This window comes from Patiria miniata, unplaced genomic scaffold (assembly GCF_015706575.1).
Source record: "Patiria miniata isolate m_02_andy unplaced genomic scaffold, ASM1570657v1 HiC_scaffold_20, whole genome shotgun sequence".
Classification (NCBI taxonomy): Eukaryota; Metazoa; Echinodermata; class Asteroidea; order Valvatida; family Asterinidae; genus Patiria; species Patiria miniata.
The window spans coordinates 7,130,186-7,142,341 of record NW_024037059.1 but is presented as its reverse complement, the minus strand read 5'-3'; the positions used below and the strand labels follow the sequence as shown (position 1 = coordinate 7,142,341).

Sequence of the window (12,156 nt, the reverse complement as noted above, 5' to 3'; positions counted from 1 at the left end):
TGTACACACATAAGGTCAAAGAGGTTTTTCCCTTGAATAATTCCTCATACATTTTAAGCAGAGTTGGATGATGGTCTGGTGTATACCGTGAAAACTGAATTAGCTCACTAAAAGTTTTTTTTAAATAGTCAAATTTACAGTCTAGTATTATGATTGCCAAATGTGACTATTCAAAATCATCAGAAAATCAAAAGTTTTCAGTACTGAAAAGGGGTTGAACATTAGAAACTTTTTTTTTCAGTATTGTATAAATTTGCAACATACATGTAATTATTATTAACATAGATGTAATACATATCGAAGGTTTCCACAGTGGAGTCAGCAATGAGATAACATGTAAGTTACTTATTTGTTTTGGTTGTTTTTAGAACCACGTCAACTCACTAAAAAAAATTTTTGTCACATACTTGTAGTGCAAAGTTCTAAACTTAATTTTATTACATGTACCTAATGATCACCCAAAAAAGGTACAACCCCAAAAATTCCCAATTTGAAAATTGGTAAAACAGATGACATTTGCATTCTCATGCCCCCCCCCCCCTTTGGTCCGGTTTTGCAAGAACTCCCCAAATTTTTCCTATGGGATTCGTGCAACCAGCAAACACATGAATTTGGTCTTTCCCAGATTTATCTAGGGACTTTCCCTGATTGCGCAAGGTGTTATTTACCCCGACCTCATAATCCCCTAGGGTTACTTGGTAGAAAGAAGATCAAATCTCATGAAATTGTAGAACAGGATGTTTACACTGACCTTTTTGAGTAATGTCTCACTTTTTCCATGACCTCGAAAGGATGTACATCGTTCAGCAGTGTGAAAACAAACAGATAGGGTCCTATGTTTAACCCATTAGTTCGGGTATTTCCCCAAACTGCCCTACCTGTTCCCAGCGCGCAGTGGGGGAACACTTTTGAAAATTGGGGAAGGGGGGGGGGGGGCCCAAAGCACTGCAAGTACAGGCTGGCCATTGCAAATTCGAAAAGCAGGGGGGTGGGACTAAACCTCTTTCATCAATAGGGGGCACCCTTTTCCAATAGTACGTTATTGTGGAACATACAAGAGTGGGGGGGGGGGGGGCCATGCCCCAGTGGAAAATCTTTTTTGGGGGGGGGGGGCCAATGGCCAGTGCCTGTTCCTCTCTGCACTGTAGTGTCTGAAGCTGCCCAAGGCCGGGAGCTCCCTGTAGTTTTATCAGGAAATACAAGTACACAATGCAATGTCCAGTAGTACTGGTGCTAATGTACTACATTCCAGAACAAAAGATCCCCAATTCAGAATCATTTTACATGTATAGTTGATTCTTAATTTGTATCTTGACATGTTTAAATCTAAATATAATACAAAGCTCATTTTTTATGCTTGCTGATCTCTCAGTTGTTATTAAACGACAACATCGCTTTTACAATTACTGTACGCATGCATACGTGTGTCTTCTGGTGCTACATACCGAATTTGTTAAAAGTTTGAGAACATGCTTTTGTTTTCCCCTGTTCTGATTGCACATTTCTCAGAAATGACTAAATATTTCTAGCCTGTCAAGGATTAATTGCATTTTACGCATTAATGTTCATTAGTTGTTGTTGTTTTTTTCAATATTTTTTGGCCTTTAAAAAATAATTTTGGGGGACTTTTCCCCCCAACTACGCTTTACAGGTTGCTGCAACTTATTTTACTGACTTTGTTTTCTTTTCTAATGCATGTGTCCACGTTGGCACGGACGATAGTTTAAAAATAACCTCTCATCAGCAAAATCCAAAGGTCAAAATGTCACGCAGTTCTGTAATTCAGTATACAAATGCACTGTAAAGGGGACTAGTCACGTTTGCAGTATTTCCCTAATGGTTATAAATTTCAATTTTTTACTTGAACTTCCGAATACCCATTCAACATATGAATCAGCATTTAGGCAATAGAACAGTTTTTGTCATTCATTGACTTTTCCTGTTTGCAGTATTAAAACAAATATTCTTTTAAATGCATTTTTTTACATCTTCTTTATACACAGAAATACACAGTTTTGCTTTCATTCTAGTTGTAGCCCCAATATGGTACAAATGTATGCATAAAATGTACACATCCACAAAGACTAAAAAAAACCCAAAGACCCAAACAAAAACAAAACAGTTTGAAAAACACGTTTATTCATAAGAGGTTTAGGATTGATCGGGCATAGAGCTACATGACTTTTCAGCTATACAGGCACATCATATCAATTTTCATAATTGACCCGCTTTTCCATGCTTGGTAATTTATTTAAATGCATCCAAGCACAACGATTGACATGCACGGACATGATGCTTTTATGTTGTTTGATTAAAGTTAGCTCAGTAGCCCATTGTTTGTTGTCTTGACATCCTTGTTTATTGAAGAGTGTATAAATTGGACACTGTCCCTCATCATTGACACTCACAATGCAAGGTGTTATGGTAAATAAAGTGACACTGTAACAGGAAGCTTATCTTTGGGAGAAAAACACTTTCTGGCTTTGGAACTTTTACTGGTACTAAACATTGATTTTGACCCAGCAGTCAAAAGATTGAGCGCATATAGTGTATTTTCTTGACTCAATCAAAACATAGTATATTAATTAAACTTGGCTGATCATTGCATAATGTATTTAAAATTTCCAAGTACTCAACATGCTTAAAAGTAATTGCTTGGTAAATTTAAAACAATTATGTATTTTGATTCTTTGTGAAATAAAACTGAAAAGCAGATTTCTTGAAAAGAAGGTCCCATTTTAAATAAATTTCGACAACATCCAACATTGCAAGTGCCAGAACAGGATGTATAAGATTTTTTTCCAAGGTAGAAGATGTGGAAGGAAATGGCAGTTTAGTGGTGGGAGGAAAACCCCATAATGATATTCTAGGGAAAACCCACGGAATCAGGCAGGGACTGAAAACCCAATCCACATGTGTATTTGCCCAGGTGGGATTCGAACCCGGGTCACAGCAGTGGAAGGCGAGGAAAGAACTGCAGCTACGCCAACCTGACTCCCCCTGGTTTCAGGGGGTTTCAGTTGAAACATTTGGGAAAACTTGAAAACAGATTTCGAAACCTACCGGTAACTTACGTACATGCATTATGAATGACCATTTAAAATAACGTACATTTTACCTGTGCGCACGGCTCCCAATACCCTTTGGACCATTAGAGAAGGTCAAGTGAGTTAAGTACTAGTCTAGTGCCTTTTATAACTGAACTTTAGCCAGTGGTCTTGTAGGTGTTCACATTGTGATCATTAGTGTTTGAAGTCCAATTTAGGTCAAGTCAAAAGGTGATCTTAATGAACTGCATGTGGCTATTGTGCTTCTATTGCAAATAATAATTTTCAATGGGCAATTTTTGAAAAACTTTTTGGAAACACCTTGCTTCTATATGAAGTTCTGCAAAGTATTTTTGCTTCAGTTTTTACCCATTACTCTCCGAACTGCCCCAAAGTGCCCTGCCTGTTACTCCTGATACCGCCCCAAACAGCCCTGGCCATTTTGGGTTTTATCAATCTTTTCATTGAGAAGAAAATAAAGTGCAGTGCAAGTGCTGATGGGTTTGGAAAAAAAACAACTATTGTCCAGTGAAATATTTGAAGTACATGTACACGTACAAGCCCGGTAGTCTTTGTAGCCTTTTACATGAACTTAAGAGCCCTTGTACATGTACAATTTGAATGGAGATGTTCTTTCTATTTATTTTCAAATGTTAAGAGTTAATTAATTACAGAGACCGTTAGAATTGACGCAAGTGCTTGAGTTGTGTGGGGTTGGAAAAAGTCGCTGATTATACATCACTGTTCTCAGTTTTGTTGGGCACACCATTTATAATGATACGTCAGCATGGTGAGCTGCATATACTTGGACCCAATTAAATCTACATAAAATGGTGATCCAACAAGCAGCAACATATTCAAAGCCGCACACGTCTCCCATACTCGCATCGTTCTAATGGTCCCTGGTAATACTGTACAGAGTTTTGTACAAGTATGTTTATATGTACAGTATGAACCAATTTCGGCCTCAAAAGACCTTGATTGCCTTTGGTCGTTGGTGCTGTTGATGGCTCTCTGTTTTGTTGCTAGTAGCGTGCAGTCATGTTGCCTACCTAATGGAAATTGATCGTCAGCCAAATTTCAGTGAGGGTCTGAGGTATGGCTGTAGCAGTTCAATAATTATGTTACACCGACATACATACAGTCTGCCAGACTGATACACAAATTTGTTGGCAATAGGCAGTTTGCAAATTTATTTAACAATCTAAACCACACGACCGCTCATTTTCATTAAAAACAAATTCTTCAAAGGAAAATAAACATTCGCTTAAAGGGAATATACATCATTTGCTTTAGCTGTAATTTTCAGAAATGGATGGAATTGGGGGGGTTGGAAATATATAGCAAATATAGTTACACTGACTTTTTTGAGGTTTTGGGTTCGAAAATGCTATAAAAACCAAGAAAAAATATCATTTTCCTGTAGTCTGGTTCCCTGACTCCCTATAAGAAGAAACAGAGCAGTTTACATACATTGGGGAATTGTAAGGTCAGGGAACCAGTCTAGCTGGCTTGTACCCGTTCATAGGTGTGTAATCGATTGCAAACAAGTGCGATGGTCAATTGGGGCCAGTATTTGAAAAAAAGGCCAGTTTTTTTCCAACGCTGGTCGGCCGATCAGCGTTGGAAATTGATACAAAAATACCACTTTTCTTGAAAATGACAGTATACCAGGTGCCATGATTTTACAGGATGCTTTACACTGTCATTCACTAACAGTCCAGCAAGGTATTTCAAAATGATTTGGTAGTTTTATTTTTTTATGTTTGCAAATGTTGTATTTTCCCTTTAACATATATTATCGCTATTCGCTTAGCTATATTAATAACATTACCAGTACATTCCCATGAATTTGTGCAATTTTCCCGATTAAATTGTGATATCATGTCATTGCTGAAAAAGAGAACAGAAAAAGAGAAGAGAAAAGAGAAATTTACATACAGTTGAAAGCCACACTCACACAAGTTGGGGTATAAAAAATGGGTGTGTACATACATTACATTGTACGTACATGTACGTAATGTGGTGTGCAATGTGCAGTAGTACATGTAATTTGCCATCGCTCAGTTGGCATTACGGGGTAATCTAATACAGTAGAACTGCCAGTCGGGGAGTCAGTCAGTTGGTCAGATAGGTACTAAAGACCTTTTCACACCATAGTCAATCAGATGTGGCTATACATGAAGACTGACTGGAGTGCTCACTTGTTATTGTAGTATTAATTGAAGTGGTTTTAATGGATAAGGTTTATCTCCTATTTAAGTCATTACAGCAGACACTGGGGATTTTATTCAGCTCTTCACAGCTTCATCATGTATTGACTTCGGGGAGCTAGCCAGCCGGCCAGCCATGCAGTCCCCTTATATGGGCTTAATTAACATTAGCTCTTCTTTAACAGTTGGATGCGGACAATTTGCAAATCAATCTGCACTGATTGGATTGGCAGCTTGATATCATTAGGCTGTTGGCACTGCAGGGGCGAGAAATCACAACATTTAAATACCGTCTGTCAAATTGATTCAGAGAGCGGTGTGTAAGTGCGAACGGCTTGGATTGCAAATCTCTGTCACAGGAAATGCAGGATTGTCTAGGATAATCAGTGCTTGAAGAGGATTTTCTTGAATTCATTATCCAACAATTAATCAATTGTATTTATTAAATAATAAACAGCAAATGACTAAAGCTGAGTAAAAGAGAATTTTTTTTGTAAAGGCTTTTCAAAAGACCATGAAAGAAAGGAAGAAGACGGACCTTTTTTTTTAAACCAAGATGGCAGATTTGCCATGATGGGATGGGTTCTTCCATTTTCTTGATTTTTGCTTATAAATTCCGGTACTTTTGTGCCCAAAGGAGCATCACCCTTTCTACCAGATTTGAACTCGTAGCTACAATTTTGCTGGAAACAAATAAAAAGACAAACTATGTTGCAAGTGTATGATTAAAAAAACAATGTGGTCTTTTACACTAAGAAAAGTCAACAGTAAAAGGCAAACATTTTTTTGGTTCCTTTTGAGAAAAAAAACAACACATGATTCAATCCTTGGACTGATGTCATCACAACCTCCAAACATTAACAACGCCTATATTCAATGATGGAATCGAATGCATGCACATTCTTCAAAACAAATAACAAGTATCTAGAAATTCCAGGTTCTTAAGTAATGTCAATTCACTTACAATGTAAGTGTACATTGCTGTGTACATTGCTGTGAATAAGTCACCACAATCCAATAATGTAGCCATTTGTCATTGGACATTGTACAGGCCAGGACACCGACTGACGTGCACATTTTCGTAGCTTCTTATGAACACTTGTGTGTGCTTAGCGATGGCATCTTATGGCGTGAATCAATTTGGAAAGAGGGGTAATTTGTATCACGACCTCGTAAAGGGCATAGTATGCTGAAGAAATATCAGACTAGCAGTTTGATGACCACCAGAAAAGGATATAGACAAAATTGAAAAAAAAATATAGCAATGGCTTGTTTGGAAGGGCATCTCAACAAATATAGTTACCGGTAGTGTCGGGGGAGCATGCAAAATGTGTCGTCAAACTGGGAAAGTGAATTCACATGTAAATTATACAGTTAAGAAAAATAAGAAAGAAATTATAGGCTTCTGGGCAATTCCAGCATCACTTATATTATAAATCAGGCATATTTTTGTACTTTAAGAGCTCAGTGACTAAACCTAAAAATGTATTTTTGTCATCTGTTATACATCACCAAAGGATGGTCAATGTAATGGTCAAGAGGATTACAGACTACAAGTTTTTTAATTAGTTTGTTAAGATCATTAATTAGGCGTCATTGTTAATTGACTCTGTTATGGATACTACCGTTTTCTTCCATAATGCTGGAATTACCCTTTTTTTTAAACCACTTTAAACTTTACTCATAAAAGTCACCACGTTGAAATGTATGTGGTGTTTTAAAAGCAGAGTATTAAAGTTGGTAGAATTACAATAAAAAGTATACTTTTGACATTGTACTTAACAGTGTTTCATTACAGCTTTCCATGTTTGATGTTAGTTGTGGTAAAATGCAGATCATAATAGCTTTAAGGTTTTTGACTGGTGTAGTATTCACTCACATCTCTTAGTTGAAATTTCACCCACTCGGAAAAGAAGGAACAAAAAAAAAGGACCCAAAACAGACTACATGTAGGTTCAAGAAGACGAGTCTAGATCTTATCAAATGTCACCAAATTACATTATCCCGAAAGTAACACTGTTTTCTCTTTATTTTTTGCTGCAGGGCATCAAACAGCCCGAGTTCTTTGGCTTCATTTGCCGTGAGAAGTCGTCTGCATCCAGCTACATGTGTTACGTCTTCAAGTGCCAGTCTGAACCAGTGGTAGGTACTTTTTTGCTTTAAAGAAAAACAACTTTTAAAAAGTATTTCATTCAACAACTGTTGTGTGTGGGACACGGTGTTTTACATTCCTTTGGGAGATGTGACACCCTAGGAGAAGCCGAGGGTATCATCCATTCTTGAGAGTGCAAAAAACACTTGGCCTACATCACAGCAGTCATGTATAAAGGCACATTGAATCATTTGCATTTATCCCAAAAGTAACCTGCAGAACTGTTATCAAAAAGCTCACTTGGATTAAAGATCGTGCTGATACTAAATTATCATTTACATGTCATTTACATAAAAATCAAGAAATGTAGGTGATTTCAAACAAGCAGTCAATTGACTGATTTTTGGAAATGAAGAGCACTACGAAATCGTGTTTCGTGATCAAAAATTGTGCATGGTTTTCCAATGTTTTCTGTAATCCAATGAGCTGAAATTTCAACAGGTTAGGTTTTGAACATTTTCCTTTCGGATTTTGTATAAGTTGAGAATTGCTCAGTTTCCCACTTTAGTATCAAACACATATTTTTGTCATGTGACCAGCCAAACTGTTTTGGTCTTTTTCCTGAAAGAAAAGTGTGGTGGGAATGCTTCCCTAAGCCGGGGCAACTTCAGGTTGAAACTTGTGGCTCAAACTTGTGGTTACATCGCAACGTGGCATGGGGAGTTCTTAGCAGGGAAAGAATTATAGTATTGTAAAGTTTGTTCAATAAGTTAAAGGTTAGAAGTTCATTTCAATTAGAAAGACAGCAAGTGTACACATATGGTGCACAGCAAGTGGTTTTTGCCATTGAACTGTACCTTACAGTATGGTGAGATCCATTAAAAAAGACTCCCAACATTGTTCCTTGGTTTTTAGATGTCTTTAGTCACACATCAGTTGGCACGCATTCTATACAAAAAAATACTGTGCAACATTTTGCACTAAGTTTGGTTCTCTGGATCACAGCACAACTTGTTATTGTCTCATTTGAGAAGCATCTGGTTGTTTGGAAAGTTTGGGTTCAAGGTAAGGCATTGTTATGTCCACATCATCTTAATTTAATTTATGTGAAAGGTGGCACATATTTTATTCGGTCTTCTGCGTTTATACATCATACAAGAGTATGATCATGAAAAGCTATAGACTCCTCCCTTCATGAGGCGAATTGTACTCAAATTCTCCTGATATTTGGAGGCTAATTAAAAAGTCGAAGGGCAGACTCCTGAGATCAGACATTGATCTCTCATTTCCGGCCTTTTTTCCGAGACTAATTTCACCTGCTGTTTCGAGGCACCGAGTTCTTTCAGTGAGTTAAAATATTTTCCATGTTCAGTCAGTCAGGGACATGAATCGTCGCAGGCCTTTGAGGTAAAAGACAATGATTTAATAGTGTTTCCTTGATCGATGGATGGCTTCATGCAGAGGGGCTTAAGCAGATCCAAATTTCAAATCTCCGTCTACCCGCTGAGCAATTAACAGTGCTCGGTGGCAAGGCATTCACCCCGGTTATCTTCTGCCAGGGTGGATATTGTAGCAGTTGATGGGTTGACATTAAGGGCTTGGGGTGCTGAAAATGTCGTCATCTGCTGGTTGCCATGGAAACATAGGATAAGATGCCTTATGGCTGCGATTAAATACCCAGTCTCATCAATATACTTGTACTTGTAGCACAACTGTTTCCCTGCTGTTGCTGAAAGAGGAAATTTTTTTTAAATGATGAAGTTCAGACCCAATTTTTAAATTGTTTATTTGTTTAGTGGGAAATGGTACACATAAACAATTCTTAGAAAACGGTTGTGCTTCGCACAGTATTGCACTTCAGTCCGACTCGCATCTGGAGAAACCGACCCATTCAGCTGTCTGTGTACTACGCACATCATTCTTAGGTTACATGTACATGTACGCAGTCTTCCGGTGAACAGGTAATTCAGACCTGATGAGCCCCATATTACCTCGGTGAGACCCCAGTTCGCATTTCCACAAATTAAGAGGATGACGCGTATCGTCAGCGACGGTCTGGCATTCCGTATCGCAAAACAAGACATGTGTGAAGGCATTGGGAGTAATCCGTTCGGGCAGACAGCGGATGTTCCAATAAACCAGAAAAAAAATGTGTAGGTTCAGAGATTTTTTTTCCCCGCATAGATATTTGGAAAGGTCATACTGGGGGTGAAATATATAGTGGATTCTTCAGAGAAAATACTATCGAGTCTCTGCAACTTGTCTAAATGTAAATGATGCAGTCGCTAAGAATTTGTTCTCAGAATTGTTTTCCTTCCTTTCTTTTTAATTTTTTTATTCTCACACAAATGTTCATAACACCAGTTTATTTAATCATTAGTTTCTGGTTTTGTTCCTATTGACGAGGTATATGGTTAAGACGCATTGTTGGAAATTTCCGTTAGGCCAAAAAAAAAAAGTCTCCGGTTTCTGGTATGCGCGCGCGTCGCCGTAGCCATGCGCGTCGGCAAAATGAAAAAGTTTTTTTTTCAATGAAAGATGATGTCTCAAAACCGCCAAACTCACTGGTTTGACTGGAATCCTGCTGCTGCACAATTTTAACGTGTTTTTAGATGGGGTTATGATCGAGAATAAGCTTAATGTGGCCTCTCTGGTCTCCCATAATATTTGCTCTAAGTTTAGTCGGGCAACATTTGCAGTCATCAGCCGACATTTGAAGCCAAAAAAAAACAGGTAAAAAAAAAAAAAGCCGCGTCGCCGCACCACTTTTTGGGCAAGCTCCATACCAGAAACCGGACACTTTTTTTTTTTTTGGCCTTAGTAGTTCGTTTTTTTTATTTTGGCGAAGCGCGTGCAAGCATTGACACAACGCACAAGCCCCCGCAGTTGCTATAATTCGTCGGAACAGCGCGTGACATCGCGTAGCTGCAATCGGCCCAGTGAGAACGTGTCTCGGATGCTGAATTCAGGCCCAATTCAAACCGTGACTCAGCAACTTTTGATTTGAAATTGAGATCCTAGAATATTGTTTTCTCGGAATATACAGTATTTACTGAGCTGAAACTCCATCAGGTTAGTTGTTCAGCACCCTTCTTTACATTTTGAGCATGTTTGCTGCTTCTAACGAACAAAATGCACAAATTACAAATGATGGACTGTACCTTTAAACAAACTTTAATGTAAGTATAAATATGTGTGAATGACTCTGTAACATTGGAAATGAAGAAAAGGGTTTGCAAGAGATATATTGCTAGGCAGTGAATTAATTTTCAGTGTGCTAGTACTATCAAACATCCATACAATTTACATGTAATTATATGGACAAGTGCATACTATGTTTTATCATGCACTGGTAACATGTATCTTCAAGTAAACAAGATTCAGTTGTATCTATATAAAATGTCTTTAAATCCCTTTTGGCCGCCCTCCCACCAACGCGATTTCGCAGCCTTGCAGCACATTATTCAACTATTCGCGATCAACAAGCCAACTGCGCAGATAATTCAACCGGGAGCCGTACCCTGTCCATTACTAGGCTACACCCACGTGAGTGTGCAATTGCAAGGAACGGCTATCACACAATAAAGATATCAGCCGCGAGACTGTCGCGTTAGCGAACGAGCCCATGCCAAAATTTATACGCAAAATTAAATTGCATTTTGGTCCCTCTTGACAAATGTCGGTTTCGACAGCAGGCGCAAGTTGGTCATACAATGTAAGAGGGAAAAAAACACACAATCCCCATATATATCACCACAGTTGAAACATGCATTACCTTTTTTTCCTTCACTAACACGAACGTACGTGTTTATGCCATTATTGCTAGGGGTAATTCCTGTCTCATTTTTGTTTAAATCTTGGGACCTTGGTACAGGCCATTTCCTGACAAGTCTCGTGTGAAATGCATCAGTAAAATGTACCTTCCGTTAGGGTTGTTGGCTTTTTTATCATGGATATATATTTTTTCAACATCCAAAATGTTGTTGTAGTATCTCCAATATTTATGGAATTGATTCCGAGTCTGAGAATTGACTCAGTATAAAGCATCACTAGAGAAGTGGATAATATTGCAAATAAACTAAATGAAAAAACTTCAAAATATTACAAAATAAACTAAATGATAATCTCTGTCTGAAATGGAATCTCGGGGTAACTGGACTTGAGTCAACTGATTTCCTTACACAAAAAAAACAGTCACAATTCCAAATTTGTATTCAAGTTTTGCATGGAGTCATTCCTGCATACTGTACGCCCTTGGCCACATCTTATGTTTGCCAGAGAGCAGGCAGTGACAGCAGTTGACTCGATAGTCTTATTTCTACCGTAGGAGTAACATTATTGATCACATTATTTACAGTATGCAGTCAAAATGCATAATCGAAGGGGCCAAGTTTAGTCAAACAGTCTAATGCAAACAGGTAAACAAAAAGATATTTTTTCTGTTTGGACAACAAGATCAGAAAGATTTGAATAGTAGTAGTCTCTACATGTACATCATCGGTTTATCAAAATCAAAATCGAAAAGGTCATAAATTTTGACCCAGTCCCAAGGCAAAATTCATTTAATTTTTGAATGCACTTATGTTTTATTTAAATGTACCGGTATTAACAAATATCTACTGTACAAATCTACAAAATGTGGATTTCAATTTTCATCAAAGCTTTCCACGAGTCAAAAAAACTATGCCATGAAAAGTGTTCACACCATTGCACTCCATTAATGTCCACGCTATAAATATTTATGAGAGGCAATAAACTATCTTGTGATTGAAACCCATTGATTCACATTACTGCCTGACTCACA

General features: G+C 37.9%; 1 protein-coding gene across 1 annotated transcript in view; it reads left to right on the top strand.

Moving 5' to 3' along the window:
- The window catches only part of LOC119727360 (TBC1 domain family member 1-like), a 36,605-nt gene that overhangs the window by 4,595 nt on the left and 19,854 nt on the right, over positions 1 to 12,156 (top strand). The window contains exon 3 of the mRNA XM_038199225.1: positions 7,304 to 7,402. Within this exon, the coding sequence (XP_038055153.1) occupies positions 7,304 to 7,402 (99 nt within the window). The remainder of the gene's footprint in view (positions 1 to 7,303; positions 7,403 to 12,156) is intronic.